Source organism: Rhipicephalus sanguineus, chromosome 2 (genome assembly GCF_013339695.2).
Source record: "Rhipicephalus sanguineus isolate Rsan-2018 chromosome 2, BIME_Rsan_1.4, whole genome shotgun sequence".
In the NCBI taxonomy this organism is placed as follows: Eukaryota; Metazoa; Arthropoda; class Arachnida; order Ixodida; family Ixodidae; genus Rhipicephalus; species Rhipicephalus sanguineus.
In genome coordinates, this window is record NC_051177.1 from 40,953,291 (window position 1) to 40,975,054 (window position 21,764).

At 44.2% G+C, this 21,764-nt stretch overlaps 1 protein-coding gene across 1 annotated transcript in view; it reads right to left on the reverse strand.

Moving 5' to 3' along the window:
• Positions 1–7,597: 7,597 nt before the first annotated feature.
• The window catches only part of LOC119382796 (inverted formin-2), a 58,422-nt gene continuing 44,255 nt past the window's right edge, over positions 7,598–21,764 (reverse strand). Inside the window, exons 12-16 of the mRNA XM_049412324.1 lie at positions 20,684–20,862; positions 19,957–20,077; positions 19,358–19,522; positions 18,643–18,724; positions 7,598–7,801 (exon numbers count right to left, since the gene is read on the reverse strand). Of these exons, the coding sequence (XP_049268281.1) occupies positions 7,692–7,801; positions 18,643–18,724; positions 19,358–19,522; positions 19,957–20,077; positions 20,684–20,862 (657 nt within the window). The 3' untranslated portion in view covers positions 7,598–7,691. The remainder of the gene's footprint in view (positions 7,802–18,642; positions 18,725–19,357; positions 19,523–19,956; positions 20,078–20,683; positions 20,863–21,764) is intronic.

Sequence of the window (21,764 nt, forward strand, 5' to 3'; positions counted from 1 at the left end):
TTTCCCAGTTTTCTTTCAAACCTGCCTCTAGCGTGCTGCGAAAGCGTCGGCAGAGAAGCACAGACGAGGCGGTATTAGAGGCACGGCGCCGTGACTCTGTTACAGCGTAAGAATAAAAAAAACTCAGATTTCCCCTTATGCATTCGCCTAAGACGACTCAAAGGCGAAAGCCATTTTCTTCTTGTTTCTTTTTTTTTTCAGTCGATGTACTGATACTCCCCCGTCCCATTCCGAAAGCTTTCTGCCCCTAACGTGGTTTTGCTCTGCCTGCTCTGCCTGAGTTAGTCGACTCGTGAGTGAGTTTGACGACCATAGGCGTATCTACCGGGGGGGGGGGGGGGGGGGGGGGCAAGGGGGCGCCAGCCTCCCCACTGAGAAAAGTTAGGGGGGTGGGGCCCCCCCACTTTCGACAGTGGTCACTGTCAGCCGCACACTGGGAAACCAACAACTGAGGCGAAGTTTTACTTCTACACAGCAATCACTTAATTATATAATGAAATTTATCCTGCGCTTCTGCTGTGGAGATTGTCTCCTGTGTAGCGATGCATAACTATCGATAGCACTATCGACATTATCGATAGTTGAGTTACTATCGAACTATCGATGGCAGAAAAAACTATCGATAGCGCAATCGATAGCAAGTTTGATAGTACGGTATCGTTGGTAGGAAATCAACTGCGAAAACTCCTTGGAGCGTAAATTTCGTTCCTCGAGTGCGTGATAAATGGTGGAGCAGGAGGAGGTGGCTGATGGGTAATAAAATTGACATGCTTGTGATCTATGACCAGAATGCTTGCTGACACATGATAATTAAGTTGAACTGTTCATCTGTAACGGAAAGGAAGCCATTACATATGGCGGAACTGCGTGGCTTCACATTTATACCATATCCTCTGATTTCAAAGTAAAAATATCAAGTAGTAATTGTTGGGGTTTTGTGTCCCAACATAAAGGTATCAAAAACTAAGTTTTTTAATTGTAAGATGTAACTGATTGTTCTAGAATATGAATTTTTTGGATGGACATGATCCGGCGTTTTCGCTGCGGAAATAATTTATTTCTTTTGCCAAAATACTCCTTATAAACGAACGAAGTATTGTTGATAGTAGGCTATCGTGAATGTTTTGGCAATATCGCCGGCCAACAACGGCACAATTACTCACAGCACTATCAATAATATTACCTGTAGTGATGCTACCGATGGTACTATCGATTTCCCTATCGACAATACTATCGACTGTTTATCGATAGTAGTACTATCGATAGTTTGCTTACACTATCGATATCTTCAAAAAAAGAAACTATCGATGCTATCGATAGTCCATTTACCGATAGTTTTGCATCAATACTCCCGTGTCTCAAGACCACGCACTCTAGGTTCTCTGCTGTGCAGGCCGCCTGTGCGGCGCTTTCGCGCTGTCCGCTACAGCATTGCAGAGAAGGCTACCGCTGAGTAGGGGCTCTTAAAGGGACACTAAAGGCAAATAACAATTTATGTCAGAGTGAAAGCCCAATGTATGACAACTTCTAAAACGGCAATATTATCAACAGCAGTGCCCTACTTACCCAGAAATTAAGCTAAATGTATCACATGACGAGCGCCACGAGTGGGACATTTTCGAAGTGATCCGGATGACGTAGGGAAGTCGGCCTACAATAAATCACTAGTAATCAAACTAGCAGCAGTAAAAAAAGAACATTCCGAGCATCAAAAGACGTAATAAAATGCTGTTTGTTCGTTTCCGCTTGATTCATGGAAAACAAAACCTCCGTGGCGTTGCCATGGGGAACGGCGCGCGTGGTTCAAAGGTTCCGTTTTCGCCGAGCTGTGCCTCGCCCGTCTCAGTGGTAGTTTCGGAATCGCGTACTGCCGTGCGTGTTTTGCGCGCTCGTGAAGGTCGCTCTGACAGAAAGTTCGACAAAATGCCGCATGCGTGTGATATTGCCGGATGCCCGAATGGTGCACAACGCCAGTGCTGCAGCAAGGAAACCGGTGTGTCTTTTCACTGGGTGCCGCGGAATGAACCCTTACGCTCGAAGTGGCTTATAGTGTCATGCCATTGCGCCTGTGTGCTAAACAGTCAAAACCTCTGCGTGTGTGCTCGCTGCACTTTCGTACTGAGGATTACGAGGCCAACCGCAACTTGGTGACGGCTTTGAATGTGCCCATCTGAGCAAGTCTTTGCCGCAGCGCCGTTGTTGCTACTGTGGGTCCCGCTACTTCCGCTCGGCTGCTACTAGTGTCGGCGGCCGCGCAGTAAAAGCGGGCAACGTTGGGCATGGCAGCAGTGACGTATGAGAGTCGTATTTTCAGGCGGGAGATTTGAAGCGCGCTAACGCGATGCGGACCACTAAAAACGTGATTTTATTTCAAAATAAGCACTTCCTTGGCACAAAAGCAGCGCTACGGGGTTTCTGGACCGCTATTTCAACAATCAACGTCGACTTAATATTTGCCTTTAGTGTCCCTTTAACGTTAGAGCATTCTGTGATGATTTTATTCTGCTCTGCCTGACCTAAAATTTACACCACTGGCGAAGAAAATACGGGCAGGAACCAGTAAAAGTTTTATGGACCGATCAAACGCTATTCCTGTTTAAGGAAATTAATTTTCTTTCATCGGAAAGGAATAGCATCACCGCTGTTCTATATCCCAGCTGCTTTAGTCTATGAGTGTGCAGAACTGTTGAGCGTTTTAGTTGGGCTGCATTGGGGGAGCTAAAGAATATTTCCATTTGGGTTTTCGATTAACCTGCCTCGCCTTGCCAACGTTTTTAGATTAATCTAAAAACGTTGGCCTTGCTTCGCGGCGGCTTGGAACGAGGCGAGGAATAAAGCAGTGGACTCGAGTACATCGGGAAGCCCAGCTTTGAAGCTTGTCCCGCAGCTTGATCTACTGTATCAGGGAAATGTTCACGGTCCACGGTTTTCTGGACAAAGAATTGTTAGGGGTTTAACGTCCCAAAACCACGATATAATTATGAGAGGCGCCGTAGAGGAGGGCTCCGGAAATTTCGACCACCTGGGGTTCATTTTAACGTGCACCTAAGTCTAAGCACACAGGTCTCAAGCATTTTCACCGCCATCGAAAGTGAGGCCGCCGCGGCAGGGATTCGATCCCGCAACCTGGGTTTTCTGGACTAAGGAGACTGAGTTGACAGCCAGGCTAGTTGGTCTTGAGTCATCTCGAGTTGACTTGTACAAGGCAAAATACAACTCGGACGGCAAAGATAGCGCTGTTTATTTCTCTCTCTCCGTTCCTCTCTCTCAGAAAGGATGACTTTACATAGTTGTACATGCGTACAAACAGCTCAACATCGTCATACTACAATCGAAAATATTTTTTATACTCATATGAGTCCATCTCGTCAACTGCTATAAACAGCCACTGCCAATGTGATCGGCGGGCAACCTTCTTGAATTACATTGAGAATGAGACACTGTCCGGCTATTCCAAAAGATGTTTACGTATTGTTCAGCATAGCACTGCGCTGTTCAGTGTGCACACGTCATTTTAACACCGCGACATTTCACAAATTTGTGACGTCGCGTAACAAGCACGTGATTTTAAAGCCCATCGAAAAATTTTTGACGAATGGCGAAGAACCAATGGCCAAAAGTATACCGTATTGAAAACAGTGTTTTCTCTTATGTTTTATGCAGTCGTGCATGAGCGGTCATCGCGCAATGGATCATTTTGGGGTAATTTGTTGCATCGCGTTATGAGTAGGTGCTGCGTGCATGACCCAGAAAATATCTACCAATCATAAACAGCTAACGACCAATGCAGAAGGAAACAATGCCGAGTAGTGTAACGTTATAATAACCCACATTTTTTCAAAGTAAATCTGTCCTAACACCGTTTGCATAGGCGTACTTCCTTGGAGGGGCCGGAGAGCCTCCCAAGCAAAGTAGAAAACAAGGCAATATATTGCTACGTGGCGCCAACGAAGACAAGACCAATACAACGAAGACAAGACCAATGAGGTCCTATTTGGTCTTGTCTTCGTAGTGTTGCGCTGTTTTCATAGTATGAAGTTCGCACGCTCCAAGCAAAGTTGCAAGTACAAATACAATGAGTATAAAGAACGTACTACGCCCCTAACGCTACACATTCTTACTTAAAAAGAACTTGCAGTTGACAAGTTAGCCGTAATAGTAATAACAATCCGCTAGAAACAATATTTTGACTAGGAGCAAACACGACAAAATATGAGATACGCAAACCTGAATATCTGCAAGAAAATGTAGCACTAATTACTGAAAAGAAAAGGTGCAGTCACTGTTACCTACATTAAAAACACGCAGTGACTGAGCAGCTTCTAGACGTTAACGACATTTCATTGAATGATACAAATCTATACTACTGTGGAGGCCGCCATCGACATAATTGTAGCTATGCATAAAGTTGTGTGGGTAATATGAAAAAGTATTGCTTGCAATACTATTACATGCATGACACGTACATGTATGGTTGTCCCAGTGTATGCTACGTAGAGCTGACTGTACTTTTCTATAATGTTCTTAAAACATTGCTAACCAAATTATCTCTCTCTCTCTCTCCCTCCCTATATATATATATATATATATATATATATATATATATATATATATATATATATATATATATATATATATATATATATATATATATATATATATATATATATACGGTGGGCGCTGTGGGGGAGCCTGGCCCAAACAAAACTACAAAAATAGAAACAAAAAATAGAAAAGTTTGAAGAGGCAATAACTTGAAAATGCATGGGAGTTTTCAGGGTACGGATTGTCTCTTTTCTAGCTTTAAGCTATTGATTTGTGGAAGACCTATTTGACGACCTTGCACCACTATGAGAGCATCTTTTTTTTTGTTTTTTATGCAAATAATCTCGCAGTTTGCAAGAAAGCGGAAAGTATGCAGGTAAGGAAAGCCCCCTGGCTTTCTTCCCAACGCACCACCGGTTGGTCCTTGACGCTCCAGCGGCAACGTCGAAGCCGTGAGTCGGCGGCTGCTTGTAAGAGATACCACGGGTTAAGGGCGCGTGGTGATAAACAAGCTCGTAAAAACGTGGCCGCCTTCTGATGCCACCACCACCTTCAGCAGCAGCAGCAGCAGTAGGGAGCATCATCCAGACGTCCCTAAATGTCCGCGGCGTCGGGAGCCACGCTTCTCCAAAGGAGGCGTGTCAACCGATGCGCGAGTAAAAGGGGCGAGCAGGCCGACGCATTAACGCCACCGAGCGATATTCCTGCTGGCAGCAGCCCTTACCGCACAGCGCGTGCCGCCCTCGTATGTGTCAAGTTGCGGAGAAACACGAGGTCACGGCGCGCGCCTCGCGTGTAATTGGCTCCCGGCTATGATTTACAACCGAGCCGGTAATAGGGAAAAACTTTCTCGACGACAAGACCCCTCATCAACCCCCCCACCGGAAACACTGCTCGTACCGCATTATATTTCTCGCGCATTTTTGCTTTGTTCGTTTGCGTGCTCGCGTTTGTTTTTTTTTTTTTTTTGTCCAGTGGAAGGTACTTTATTATTATTTCTTGAGTCATACCTCAAGCCCTCGACTTTCTGGGCTTTGCGTATCTTACAGTTAATTTTCTTGTACTTTATCAAGATACCAACCATCGTCATAACTGTCGTAAGCGATTGGAGAGTGCGTTCCTTCTAAATGTGTTCGTAAGTGGTACAGTATGCCTTAGTAGAGGCTTCCGTATTCACTTTTAACGCATACAGGTCTTTAACGAAAATCTAACCTAACTGCATTCAGCATTCATAAGTCGGCAGTTAACACGTTCTCGATGTTTTGAGCGGCGTAAAGCAGCATCCACTAAGCCACAGGATAACATTCAGGATAACAATTAAGTAATATGAAATCAGGTGTAAAGACGTTTTTATTTTATCACAAAGCCTTTCTTCTCCGCAGGGCCGCATGACTGTATAGAAATCGCTCGCAAAGAAGCTTCGTTTTCTTGCCCATCGCTTCTGCAAAGTAGCGATCGCTTCTGCGATCGTTCCTTCTAGAATGCGCTACGATTTACGTATTTGATAAGACAGGACACCGAAAAGTCTCAATACGTGCAGTGTTTACAGAAACTTAATAGAGAAAGCTTCCTTATGCATATCTGTTTCGATAAAAGCTAGAGAGGTAAACATTTCACATAAAGCAGCCCATGTTTGGTGTCCGCAATCGCAACCGCTCCGGCCAAGAAAAGAAGGGTTTCCGAGGACAAGGGTTCCCTCGGAAACCGGAAACCCTCCTCCATCATGCTCCAGCGTGGACGACTAGCGCCATCTCGGGGACAATGAGCTCCGGCAACGCGCGGCGGCGCGTTGTCAGAACTGGTCGCGGAGGCCACGCTTGCACACTCAACTTTTCTTTATTGTGATAGCAATTATATGGACAGTCTCGGCTGGATTTTGCCGTCGCGTCCGCCATCATGCACCGTATATGTATGAGTACGTATATATATATAAAAGCCCCAAAGAAAAATAATTCAGAAAACCGCTTCCCAAGCGCGGAATCGAATCAGGGACCTCTTGCTCCGCAGCGAGTGGCGCTAACCACTACGCCACGAAACGCAGATCCCCCACGTAGCTAACGGCGAGCGTTATATACACGCCCTTTACCGCTGGACGGACTCAGAGACGGCGGGCGCTTATAAGCGTTTCTTCATTACCAGCGAGATGGCGCTAGGAGCGCGACGGGCGCATTTAAAAGTCGTCGGCGAGCTCGCCAAGCTCGCTCGCTTCTTATATTTGCGCAGGGAGAACCTTGCCCTTCCGCTGTCTGCTCGCGCGGTTTTCTCGTGGCGAGGGGAAGAGGGATGTTTCAAGCTTTCACCGTGATGTCCGCGCTCATGTTGCGGAGCGTAGGAAAGTCACTCGAGCTCAAGGGACGCCGCTAAACGAACAAACAGAAGATAAGCGCGAACTATCAAGCGTCACAGCTCGACACTTGAAGCACGCTAGTTTCCTTCGCTGCTGTGGCCGCCTTTGAAACAGGAGCGCTGTTCAAACAGAGTGTCCATTGGCGAGCCTCACTTCGTATAGCATTAGTTTCTTGCTATCGCATTCATTGCTTTTTTTTTTTTTTTTTTTTGCATGGACGTCACGAGGTCTCGATCCTGTATATCTACGGCTTCACTGTAAAAAAAGAAAACAATCTCCAAAGAGCAATTATGGCACCGTATGCTACAAGTCGATAATCGCTCAGTAGCCGTGAATGTGAAGTGCCCGGTTCACTGACAATTCTAGCAAAGAAGAGAGAGAAGGAATGTAGGTAAGGCAGGGAGGTTAACTAGACAATGCGTCCAGTTTGCTACCCTACACATTGGGAGGGGGAATAGAGGAGTAAAAGAGGATAGACACATGTCATGTCAGAAATTATGTTTAACGCCATATAGGGTATGTATAACAGCATCCCGAATGGAACTTTTAATTTTTCTTTTCCTCATCTAGTAAAAGTAACCGGTTAACCTTCAAACGCATAGTTCAAGAACACGAAGAAAGGGAGGCAGGACAGGCGGTCAGTCCTGAAATCCAGGATCAATTTCCGTTGAGATGTATCGGACGCTAAGGAAATCGTTAAAGCTTAAAATTAAAAAATAAATTTTATTTGTTTAAAACCACGAAGCAAAAAAAATATTAAAATGTTGAGTCTGCTGTGCCCGCCGTCGTACGCGCTGTGTCAAGCGGGCGTCTTGCGTAGCTTGAAGCTTCCCTGACGAATTTCGGCGAGAAGACGGTCGACGATGCACTCCTCCTCTACAAAGGAGGCAGCCGGCTTCTTTGCGTGTCCTATGGAAATAAAAAAAAAGTTCGTTAGATTGCGAAAACACTGCACATTCATTTCTCAAATTAATTTAAAAGAATATGTCGTGGTGGTAAGGCCTAATACAGCTAAGTAAGAGAATATATTCGCATATGAAGGGACACTAAAGTGAGACGCTAAGTCAGTTTAGACTGAAGTTGGTCTTGAAAACAACTATCGTTAATGTTGCGATAATAGGATCAATATTAGGAGAGCAAACGAAGGTGAATATTTCATTTATGAATTTCACGCAGAAACAGAGGCGTAGCAACAATTTTTTTAAGGAGGGGGGAGGGGACGGTTTCAGCCAACTTATGTATGGTCTGCGCTTGCCTTTGTATGCGCATGTATATATATACATGTGCAAAACTGGAAAATTTCGGAAGCATTTGAACGAGCCCCCTCCCCCTCCCCGGTGCTCCAACGCAATAAACCCACGCACGCGAGTTACAGCGTGACGTCACAAATTTCAACTTTGATTTCGCATTTTGATCACATTGACTCAATAACATTTCTAACAAGCTTTCCACAAGTGTCTGGCTTTTTTATAAAACAATGCGATTCGTTTTCACCAAAAAAAGCCACGTAGGTCCCAGCAGACGCCGTTAAAACATATGACGTCACGGCTAGTTGGTGCGAAAACTTCAAGGCAGCGTCGCCACTTTCCGCGCCATTTTTTTACTTACTAAGCCCCTTGTAGCCGCAAAAGTGGTGTGTTTGGTATTGCGGAATGGTACTTTACTAACGCAAATGAAATCGTCTTTTTAGCTTTAGTGTCCCTTCAGAATGCCGCGACCTCTATTTCATCTATAGCTCCTATCAGCTAATGTACTTCACACTTCAATCACAATAATTCCTACAATCTGCATCAGTTTCTTGTTTCCTACTTCTATATAACTGGTGTTAGCACGTAGCATGCAGAATGCATGCATCCCAGTGTACTCATATGTTCCAGCTATACATCATTCGTGCCGCAGTAACACTGCATGCCATTCGTATACCACTTGCATATATACAAATACAAGCAACTATGCCACATATGTTTCACGTCACGGTGGCATGCACCCAGTTTACATGCATGTTCAACGATACTTATCTCCCTGTATGCTCGCTCTCCATCTCCTCATACACAAACATGCACTTTCCTCTCGAAAACGTCATGACAAATATACGCTCGCAAATATGTCACAATCAGCATGCAGAAAAAAGAAAAAATAAAAGAAACTGCGCCGTTCAGGGCGATGTCGGAACTGTAGAGACTGCAGGTCTCATTTCACCATAATAAGCATCATGACAGTTCCCTCACCTTACCTTTCATCTACAAACCACGTAGTAATTACCGTAATTACAGCTGTGCAGAAAATGCGGTTGATTCTTCAAGAACTAATGCACCACTTAGGATCGTATGTTTTTTAAGGGAAACCCGGCGTTTTCAGGTGACAGTCGAGACACAGACAGCCGTCGATAGGCGGCTCACGTTTTTCTGATTGCAAGTCATTGCAGTATGTCTTTTTTGCTAGTCATGCCGGATTTAAACGGTACCCCTATGTCTCGCAACCGGCACTGGAGGTATATTGTGAACCGTTTCAACCCATAAACTTGAAATAGTCTTAGACGTTGTTGATGCACCATTTACTATAAAAGTGCACAGCAACGTAGAACATTGTCATTGGCCACAGAATGAACAGGCCTCGATGTTGACAATCTGTTCGCACCAGATTTTTCAATGTGAACTCACAATCGTTCACCGAGGAAGCATCAAGCAAGTAAGCGTCTGATTTCTGCGCAGTCGCCTGATCAGCTTTTCAAGGTGATCCAGAAGACTTATGTTGGGAAACTGATAGAGCAGAGTGCCACGTAGTTTAAGCAAGAATAGCAAAGAAGTTTGTCAGCAAAGTGTGTTGGTACTGGACGTACGCGCAAAGCTTCAGCGTGCAGGTTGATTGCTTCTAATAAAACTCTCTACAATTGTGTCAGTGATTGATCGAATGTCATAGATATGCTCTGTCCCACAGGAGAACTAAAATAATATACCACCTCACTTACGCTTCAGTCGTTCTATACGCCAGCAATCTTCTTTACAGATGGGCATAAGAATTTAAAAACAAACAAGTAGAGCTTTAGACAATGCTTCAGTATTTCCAGGTATGCATATCGCCCTAAGTGAGCGATAAGACACGGAAACAATAACCTTTTTCTAAGAACTCACAATTCTCTGAATTTGCATTATTTCGCGGCAGCTTACATAATTTTACGCATGAAAACTCTGGGAAAAAAACAAAAACCGATTGCCGTTTTGCATATACTAGATAATTTTCTAATTCCTGTTTGTTTCATTAATTGATTATCTGATCCTTTGATCATTTATGGATCTAATGAATGCTTCATCGGTGTCCTTAATGATGTTCCAAACTTACAGCCTTTTAGAGGGATCGCTATAACGAGTGCGTTCGGTTGAGCAGAGGCACGCAGTTCAGATGCAAGAGAATCGACATGCATTTATGCTTGCTGTGGCTCAAGATAATTCAATTTAAAAGCTGGGTCATCAATTAAATAAGGGCTTCAATAAAGCTTATGATGTTAAGAATGTGGATATAACTTGACACTAGCTCCGTGGCGTCTAGGAGAGGGGTGATAATAGCACGGCTCATAAAAAAATGAATGAGCGCGGTAACTCTAAACCACCTGTTATTCAATGTCAACGGAATCGAAACACATATACCACTGTTAACGAATGTCGACGGAACACAAAATGGCGTGTGCACAACCTTACGTGAAAAGCCCCACGTGGTCAAAGTTGTAATGAAATTGTTGGTCACAATACTTACAAAATAAAACTATGCAAGTCTGAGACGTAATGTCTCAAATTATTATTAAACTTGGATAACACGTGCTCGATCACGCAACGGTGGAAGTATTTTGACTGGAATATCTAAAGTTTTGTAATACTAGGTTTTTATGCCCTCAGCAGCTAAGCAACTACCTCATTCTGCAATCTTCCGGTGTGTGAAATCGTGTTACCGCCACTTGGTGTCCCACACCTTGCTCCGCCTGGAATCTCGTGACGTCACATCACGCTATGTGCGCTACCCAATGACCACTCTTCCCTGCAGGGCACTCGTACATTAGCTTTACGACACCTCATCTCCATACTTCCTCTATTATTCCGCTCATACCACGATATTTTTGGGCACTGTAGGGCACCCGAGTAAGCATTATTGAATACAATTATAAGATAGCATTCATTTCGGGGGCGTTTATCACTGCGTTGTACTGTTACCATTCTGACGTGCCACTGTACATCGGCGGCTGCTAACATACAGGTGATACGACTTGTCTAACGTTAATTTTTTTTCAACGACTTGCAAGTACCACTACAAAAGCAACCACTGCGGTCAGTCAGTTTCGATGATAAGCCTTCCATTCAGACAGAAAGGCAGACCTTTGCTGTAAACGGCTGCCCTATTTAACAAGTTAGGAAATAATTACCTGCGAGTTAACTCAGTTTTACTTATAAATAAATTTTGTGGCCTATTCCTTCGTTTCACAGATACATAAGAAATTAATGATCGACTGAGCAACTGCGTACGACTAGTAAACTGGCAGCCTAACCTGAATCCTAGTCATGACAGCAGTTGAGAATACGGCAGATCCTACATGGACATATATCATTGATGTGTTAGTCACAAACGGTTACTGCAGACCCTGTAGAGTGCACAATGTTTAAAGATGCCATTTCTCGACCACAGTCATCTCGGTGAAAAGGAATGGTGTGCAGCGATCACAAGTTTTTCCGTTCTATGATTTGTAGATATGTATATTTTACATTTTAAACTGAACTCATCTGCTGACATTATAGCTGCAGAAGCACTGCTACAGTCTGTGTAACATTGATCAGATAATCAGTGTTACTCTAACAAGGTCTCGTTGTTTTATGTCAACCGGGCGGCTTCTTTGGGGAAGGAAACTGAAGTGCTTCTAATAACTCCGACGCCAAATTATTCACATCCAACAGCCGTAAATAGTGTCCAAATTAGCCTGAATTACTGTACTGATTGATCTTGTACCCATTTTTTTTTCTTCGCATGCAGCATTGCGTGCGTGTGCTACTTTCTCATTCATGGTGCCGGGACAGTGAGATGGTCATCTCTGAAGAAAATGAAAGCAAGACACGGGAGGATCGTGCACATAGCAAGCATCGAGAGTATTATTTGCGTGCAGGCATGCAAGAAATACCACCCACCAACCAAAGAGGTTACTGTTAGCGTCATACGTTTCTTTGAAGCAGCTGCATCAGAAGCTGGAAAGACTGTGATGGCTTTGCTTCTGCCGGAAGACAACACACAGCTTCAAAATATGAACGTGAACAACAAAATTTTAAAAACGGATGAGCACAGCTGCAGATGAAAGTAATAAATTGCCGCTTATTAAGACGTGTTACACGGAAGCAGCAGCGAAAGGCAAAACACTTACTCAGAAGCACAAGGCAACACTTACAACGTTGTTTGCCTTCTTTCCTACGGCAAGCGTCTAAATAAAATCAGTTCTCGGTATTTTTCTGTATTGGATGTCTGCTGCAGTTGCTTTGAACACACTCAAATCCACTTCCCTTAGCACTCTTTCGGGAAGGCATTAGCAATGCTGTGTAACAAGCTATAGGATCAACATGGTCACTTTTTAATATGAGGCATTCCGTATTAACGAGAAAGCGTTTCCTGGCTAGGGTGGTGAAGCGCGCCAGCTAGCGTCCGCAAAAGCCGTGTCCGGAAAGCACGTGACCTCTCTCGTAGTGTGCCTCATGACGCCATTTTTTGCCCCGCGTCTCGTGCCTCTCAGCGCAGCTGCCGTAGAGGGGTGAGACGCCGGTAAGAAGCCGTGGGCTAAAATATGGCAGCCGCGCCGCAGTAGACGCCGCAGATGTCCTCACCCTGGACAAAACGCGCAACAAAACGCGAGTCTCGCGGGAACTGGCGCCGGCGCCGCCAACAGCAATCACTTCCAGCCGCTACGGTGTAGTAGAAGGGAAGCCCCGCAGCATAAGTTGGGGGATACCCCAACTCGAAAGGGGGAAAGAACGCGCATAGAAACAGTCAGCGCACTACATAAGCGCGCCGACGTCAGCAGCAGGTGGCCGTCGACGTAGCGTATACAAAGGGAGCGCGCCCTTGTCTGCCGTATCAGTTGGCCTTCAAAACAACTGGGACAAACCACTATGCTTCACCACTCCGTAACAACAGCCTAGCCAAAGGAAACGCTTTTGTGTTCTAATCTCACAAGAATGTGCTTAAGAATCTCCGGCAACGTACATCTGATGCAACATTTATCCTTTCTCTGATCGTTAGTGCAAGGGAGTGCCGAAGAGTGTGAAAAAAAAGCAAGCAAGATCTAGCATCAATAATACATCGTTATTGTATAAATGTTTTATTGGTGAATATAACTTAATAAACAGTACCTATCGCGTTAACATAATCATTTGTTTTCTCCATATAACTGTTCCAGCCGAAGAAATGCACTTGTGCTGAATACAAGGCGGCCATCTAAGAAAGGTATCAACAAAGATGAACAAATGCCACAATCGTCCAGCCGCTCGCTATTGTAATCCCGCCCTGTAAGAACACCCCAATCGAGACTCCCTTTCCTGTGCCATCCGATTTCTAAATATAGCTCCCAAAAGCAATAGTACCATATATTTCAAAAACTCTAAACATGTTGTGATAAGGAAAGCTGCGACTGATGGAGAGGTATTCTCGAACATCCACTGAAAAGGTTCGTTACAGCAGTTGTAGAGCAAAAGCACACTAGCTATGATTTTAAATAGTCTAATACTATCATTATTATTAGTAGCTATAATGCGCAAGCCACTTTCGCTGTTTCTGTGATTGCCATGGCTTATCAACAGAATAATTTCCTGGGCAGGGCAACCTACTTCATGGACAAGGAGCTTCCATCTTCAAGACAGTTTACGTCGTGACGTGGCAAAGCACCGGTTGTAGGGCCTACCTATTGTTAGAGGAGCCTAACTTGCATAGCTCCTTCAGCATGATGTGTAAGGTTTACTAGTGTAGTAGTGTAGTAGCGCAGAAGACAACACACAGAACGTATGCGTTGAAATCATTAACACGCACAAAATTTCTTATATCTAATACTGCAAGACACAAAATAGGCGCGAAAATGTCACTTTTGCTCCCTGCGGATAATGACCATTTTAGTAGTGCGTGATACAGAAACCTTACTGCAATAGTAATCATAGGAACAGTCAAAGCGAAAATTTGCTGTCGCCGGGAGGCTCCGTATAAAGATGAGATGAGATGCGTGATGAGATGCTATCGTGCTCCGCGCGCAGTACGCTGTGAGGTCGAAGGAAAGTGTGCGAGGGAGTACTCAGTCTTCCCAGCGAGGCCAGGAGAATGTGGGGATGGGGGGATGTTGCAGTGCGCCGTAGGCGTTGAGCGCGCGCGAACGAGTGCGCCGTAGCGGAGCAGAAGGGGAGAGGCAAGAGCGCGCGCGCGGCAGAGTTTAAGGTGCAGGAAGAGCATGCGTCTAATCTGTCACCCCGGTCGCTCTCGGTCGGCCGTTGCTCCGCGCTGCGACATTCGCACCGTCTAACTGAAATGGCGTCACGTGCGCCAAATCCCGCGTGTAATCTGCGGAAACTGCAAAGGCTAGGTGAGCCAAGATCGCTGGCTATTTCGGGAGCGTGGTCGTCGAGCGTCTAATATTGGAGGTCGCGTTATGCCAAAGAAATGAGAGGCAACGCGACGCGTCTGTTCACTTCAGTTTCTGCTGCTTATCGCGCCAGTTTTTTGGCATCCAGCATAGGCGTGCGCACAGGGTGGGGGGGGGGGGGCAGGGGGGGCGGCCGCCCTTCCTCATCACCTAAGAGGGGGGGGGCGCGAAATCTGCCCCGTACATTGAACCTTCTAGTCACCTAAGGGGAGGGGGGCGCAAAATCTGCCCCATACACTGACTTAGTTGGGTGGGGAGGCGCTGCGATGAACCTTTGCCCCCCCCCCCCCCCCTGATGGGGAACCCTGCGCACGCCTATGGCATCCAGTGTTGTCGGTCGTCGGCGAGATGTGTTCGTGAATGCCTGTGTGTATGCGACACCGAAGTTTTTAGCTTATTTCGTATGCGAATGCTTGCTGCAATATATACGGTCGAAAAATTACGAATCCCTACTTTGTGTACGTTGTCTAACGCATTCATATCGCTAAAACGCTTCGCCTACCGAGTGAAGCTCTTTTCTTCTTTTCGACACTACGCTTGCTAACCACCTCTTTGAAAGGCCAGGCTGCAGCATGTATATGTTTGGACGCCATGAATACCAAATGGATTCAGATCGCCGCATCCATCGTGCTTCTCACGATGCGATTGTTTTCTTTGTGCTTTGTGGTATTCACTTGTATACGCGGCGAAGCTTCGTATCATCTCCTATAATATCACAATGAGAAAGGTCACACAGCTCTCTGGAACAAGCGTACCAGTAGCCGTCCTTCGAGCAACAGCTATAGACCCTTACTTTACACTGTGCCCCATAGAGGTTACATTGAGCGGTATGCATACTAAGCTTTACGATAAAAGGTACGGGATCAGGAAAAAAAGTGAACAGTTGACAAACGATTCAGCAGTTGTATTTGTCAGGCTCAACTTGTTTGAATATCAACTGTTGGAATAATTTGTTTGAATATGTGTGATTATGTACAGATGTATGTTATTTGATTTCGGGAGCCGAACATGGCAGTCAGACTAAATGAGTGCATTGAGACTGGAATGAAACATGGCTGATTTATACTGTTCTAGCTGCCATAAACTGGAACACCAGCAAACGTCTGACCTCGCTTGTATAATGATAAAACTAATAATTATGCTTTTTGAGCAGCTATAAAGCAAGGAAACCAGAAGCAGACACATGCGAACAGTTTTTGTCAAAGACATATCTAGCGGTGTCAAACCTTAGGCTACGTGGTGGTTAGGGTTGCAACAACTGATACGCATCTAACAACTTTTATTATCTACGAACCATTAGTGCACGAAGGATGTATGAACTCAATGAGTAACTGTTTACAATCTGGTGTGCTGGAGACAACATGGCCCAGATACTAGATATGGCAGTATGCTTGCAGACTACCATTATATAACTTATGATCCCTTCTCCTCAGTGTATTTAGGCCTAGTCACTTCAATTACCTCTTCAGAGTCTAGCAGTGCCACAATCATCACATCGGCCGTTAAGCGAGGCACTGACAGTAATAAGCATCTGTCGTTAGACGGCAGCTTACAGATAAAAACTTATGTCGATGTTTCCCACTTCCCAATAATATAAGGTGTGGATAACGTGTGTCCAGTGGCTTCCTCAGAAATTGCGAATGCGAACCTGGAGACTGAATGACACTGCTACTTAATGCGCATGCTGTGTAGATGGGGCAGATTTGGCGCAGCCACCGTTTCCCTTTAGTGGGCTGTCATCAAGCCTTTTTCAACTGACGAGGAACACCTGATTCCCTCAAGAAGAACAATGCGCAGGACTTCCAAGTGGCAATGCGCCTCACAATGTTAATACCGGAAGAAGAAGGAGAATTTTATTCTTGGAAATTCGCGCTTTTTTTATCGTACGAGGACGGACTGAGTACACACACAAACACAGAGAATTTTATTCGCCATTTAAGCTTCAGTTGTCACTACGGTGCTATTTGGCATAAGCATTTCCGGTGCAATGTATGAGTTACGGAAAGGTTGACTGTTGCTCAATCTGAATATCCGTTAAAATTGAAAATCGTGGCGATCGTCAGTCCCTGCTGATGGGCTAATTTTAACAATTATGCGGATCTACATTTATATTGGTTTACATTAATGCACAGGTGCAAATTTTACATTACCAAAAAGATTTGTTGAGGTGAAATAGAAAAGCTGAATTTAACTGTAAGTAGCGTGTCACTTCAAAAAAATCCCCTCCGCAATTGCGGATGTATTACGGTTTTCATATTCACATTGAAGGGCTGCTTTAGTATACTACTTCAGTAAAAGAGTAACTTGAACACGATCTATTTCTAATGCACAATGGTTAGGAGACTGCGACACAGCATTTATTTAACCTGCGCTTGAAGCAAGAACTAATTATATGTTAATTTGAATAAAGCTATCGAATCAATCATCTAGTCTTCGTACAAAGCAACCCAGTAGCATGTCTGCACAACGGAAATTGACTAGACTTGAACATTGCAGATTAAATGGCTTTCTATTTCGATGGCGGCATCTAGTGTTTGCTTTCTAGTTCAAGCAGTCACGTAAACTTGCGGACAGCAGGTGTCAACCTTGCATTGACACCGAAACTGACCTAGTATGTGGAAAGTCCGACTATATTTCAAATTATTTAAGACATTCGTCATCGATACATGAAATTCTAGCTGCCAAACCTTAGCAAAATGGCTGCTCCTCTTCAAAGCTCCATGTGATTATTCGCATGAGAAGTAGTGCCGTATTGAGAGTCTGACAGCAGGCCGAATAGTGTGTGATGATTATGTTTTACTTGTCATAGTTATATTTTAAGGCTCCAAGGAACAGTAAGGAATATGTCTTGCCCCTAAATGTTTGAAAATAGAGTGTGGTTCGAACTTGGACGATTGAGGTTAACTTCGGATAAAAAGATGATAAAGTTAATTAAAAATGATAAAGTTTACAAAGCAAACGCAAGCCAACTGCTGCGCGAATGTTCCATATTGATCACCTATTTACAGGGAATCTAAATAAGAAAGCCTGATCTTATATTACGTTTTCTCTGTTATTTTTTACTCATGAAATTGCCATCTGATGATGCACCGAACTTTATTCCAGTTTTATGAAAAAGACGCTACTGACAGCGACATTTTACTGACTTGTTCATAATACCACAATGGAGATTCCTCTATCAGAAATAGGTTATTGCCTCCTGGTTATGCTATTCTAGTATATGATCACGTTTGTGCTGTACACTAGAATGTTTAAAAAATGAAGTGTAATTAGAGAAATCTACACAAGGTGAATTGCGCTCTATGTGTGCAAACCCCTCATTTAGCCAACTAGGAATACGATGCCCGATTCGATCTCCTTGTCCTAAGGAAGCTTATGAAAATTTCTCCAAACCTGCAGGGTCATTTTATACGGACTTTCGTTTCATTTTACGCTACCTTGAGAATCACAGCTCCATATACATACACAAAACTAGCCCTCGCAGGCCTTCTACCTGCAAAGCCACTTGCTCTGCACCCAAACAACATATTTTTCCCGATCAACTCGAGAGAGAAGTTGTAAAAGCAGGGTTAAGGCGCCTCCGACAGGATAGCCGACGTTTCGATGCTTGGACCTATCTTGGTCAAAGATGCCTTGGCACCCAACCTTGGCGTGTTTCACAAATATAGGTCCACCAACCAAAACGTAGGTAAGCCTGTCTGAGGTATTTACTCCCATTGACAAAATTTCTGATGCCCTTTATGCTTCCATCCGTCGGTTCCCATCTTTACATTGGACTGTAAACTTTAGATAACTTAAAGTGACCGTGGTGATTTCCGTAACTGGTAAGTCATCGTGATGTATGAGATGCAGCGGGTGTAAGAGAAAACTATTTTAGAAGTGCCTACTGAATTAAGTCTTATAGCCCAAACATATTGTAAATGTCGAGCTTATAGGTTAGACGTCGCATAAAATCAATCAAACATATATCTGTTATGATAATGCCACTTTAAAAATTATTTATCCAGTTCGATCAATAAAATGCGGTAATGTTCTTGCCAGGAGTGTCCCCCTAAAACTGCGTTCGCGAGATTTTAGCAGAATGCCTTGCATGGGAACGTACCAGGCTTGCTCTGGTCCGTGCCCATCCGTGTGATCTTGAGCTTCTCGGCTCGCTCCTCCAGCTGCCTTCGTTCTTCATTTTCCTGCGGCACAGAAAAGACATCACAAAAGCCAGAAAGTTAGCTTCATCCAGTAGCCATCTCTACGGACTAAATTATGAAAATGGAAGTAGAGATCCGTTATCGAAAAGTTGCGGGAACCTGCACTAAAACTTGCATCGATAATTCATCCGAGCTTTCTCATATCAAATACTCTTTGATGTTTCAATAGTAACTCATGTATATCATTGTAGTCTAATTTCATGGCAGCGCAAACAATCCCACCAGCACTCCCAACCCACCCGCTCAAGACATTAATATATCTAAACACATTATTCATACACATATAAAACTTCTGCCGTCTTTTTCTATAGTGTTCCAAAAAGTTGCAAAAAGCTAATGGATAAAATAAATCGTGAAAAAGAAAGAGCCCTTGTGAAAAGCTACTAAAAGTAACTGCAATACTCAAGATAACTGAAGCTAATGTTTCAGCAAAGAAGGGCAATTCTTACGGTCTAATCAGTGAAAAATTAAATACTACATAGAAGGAGAGGTATGAAGGATGTTACGTGACTACTGATACTTCAGTGTTGTGCTGTTTACATGTGTCATGTCCACTATTTCACCCCATACGGTTGAGCTGCACTGGGCCGGACACTGTCAGGCACTACGCCTTACCTTTTGCGCCAGCTTGACTTTTTCGCAGAAGTTGTTGAAGATGTGCAGGCACTCTTCGACTGAGAAGCGGCCCTCCTCCTCGCAAAAGTGCTCAGCAAGCCTTCGCGAGAGCTGTCCAATTTGCTCGAAGCTCGAAGACAGTTCACTCAGCTGTGCCTTGGCCGCCTGCACGAAGGGTCGTCATACAGTGATGAGTTAATAGCAGCTTGAATGCCCATAGGCAGGCATTGCATCACTACATTAAAATTTAAGTGTAAAAATGGGACAATTAGAAAGCAAATGCCGCGTCTGACAGCATCTGCCAAAACAGTTCCTCTTGCAATGGAACGAGTATTCACGATGACTCATGTGCTCGATACCAGTTAGAAGAAGCGCACATTCAGGGGCGCAGCGCGACACAGCGTTTTCGATATCGAATGTGAAGATGAACAGAAGTTCAATACAAGCGTAGTACAGTGCTATACGTTTGCATGGGATTTACAATAAGATATTAGAACTGTTCGACATACACTGAATTTACGATTACCTTCCACTCGCACTGAATCGAAAGCGAACACAGTTTCTGTTCAACGCCACATTCAAAGTGTACGCCTTCTTACTGTGATAAAGGCTCCAAAGTGTTGTTTGAAGTCAGCGTCGCCTTGGGGAAGGTGCCTCTCGAGCTTTTCAATACCAGTAGACAGCTGTTTCAGTTCTGCCCGCATGCCATCCAGGGACAGCCTGTAAGGGACAAAGGACAGAATCGCTCAACACGGGGCGTTTCTCACGATATTATTAACTATACGTGCTAATTTAGTTTACGAAATGCTTCGCTCCAAATCATTTTTCAGAAAATATGTTAAAAGCAGAGAGAGAAAGAAAAAAAAAAGAAATTGTCGGTTCCTTAACATTTGTTTCCAATCTTAGGCACTTTCATTTTCGGCAATGTGCCTTCCCTTTCGCCCTCATTCTCAACTTCCACGTGCTTTATTTCCACAGATGTCTGTCAACACCAGTGCTTATTCTTTTTGAAGTGCAAAAGTACCTGATCGAGGCAATGACATTTATCTGCATCACATCCACTACCACTACCAATACATTCAAAACGTTGCGCGACTACAGACAGACAGTAGAAGAAACAGATTACGTTGATTTCCGGCAAAAACGTGGTCAGTGCCCTTGCAAGACGCAGAAATCGAAAGATTTAGATTTTCTTAAGCTCGCGTTTATCTCACGATATACTGAGATATCTATATCTTAAACAAATCATCATTGACTCAATTCTACACTCCGAGCTCGTTTGTTCAGGCGACCAAAATTAGTGTTGCTTTCTTTTAAGGCATGTACCTGGAACACTGGGCGAGATGTCGAAGATCTTTGGTGAAGGACAGCGTCTGTGCCTGTTCCTTTTCAGCGATTTCGACTAGGAAATGAAGAAGTGTCATGCGTGGCTTGTTCGAACGTGTCTCGAGCAGCTTCGGAAGCGTATTCAGCCGGAAACCAAATGCGTTGCCCGCGTAACTGCCCTGAAATGGACAGGTTGACCATTCTGAACTGTGGCAATAACAGGATAACTATCTCGCAACTGTGACAAAGCGTCATGAACCATATTAGACATCATCTCATCGCACGCAGTCTATTAATTGCTTAGAAAGTACTAGCTGTAGTATGGACTTCAGTTCCTGAGAGAGGTTTGATTCGCAGATCATCGAAGAACTTCCACAACCATGACATTCAAGTGAACACAGCTTTAGCATGGGTAGTCAGAAAGTCCCCTTCATGCATTGATTGCATTGCAGTATATCGCGAATACATGTTTTACGAAATTGCTACTAGCTGTAGTATGGACTTCACTTCCTGAGAAAGGTTTGATATAACAGTGATTAATTTGCAGATAACTGAAAAACTTCCACAACAATTAACATTCAAGTGAGCAAAGCTTTAGCGTGGGTAGTCATAATGTCCCCTTCATGCATCGATTACATTGCAGTGTATCGCGAATACATGTTTTACGAAATTGCACGGCTTTAGTGTTAGAGGAATGCCATCATAGGACATAACTTGGTACTGTAAATAATGACGTTGGTCGGACTTCAGTGCTGAAGCTCAACAGATACAACTTGAGAAAAAAGGCGGTAAATAAATACAGTTGCAGCTTTCGCCCAATAGGCGCAGCAGTGACAGTGATTTGCAATGCATCAGACTAGACGAAGTAAGATTCGTAGTTTTCATGCGACAGCGTTAAAGAGCTCGTTTCGCAGAAATTCCGGTGTCGGCGTCTTTGGTTGTGAGCGAAAAAACAGCGTTGGCCGTGAGCGAAAATTCGAGATAGATGCAAATAAAGATATCAGCCGGAGGGCGTCCGCACTTTGGCTTTCGTTGCGGCACGGTTTAGGTCTCCACCGAGAAGCAAAGGCAGGCTAGCGAT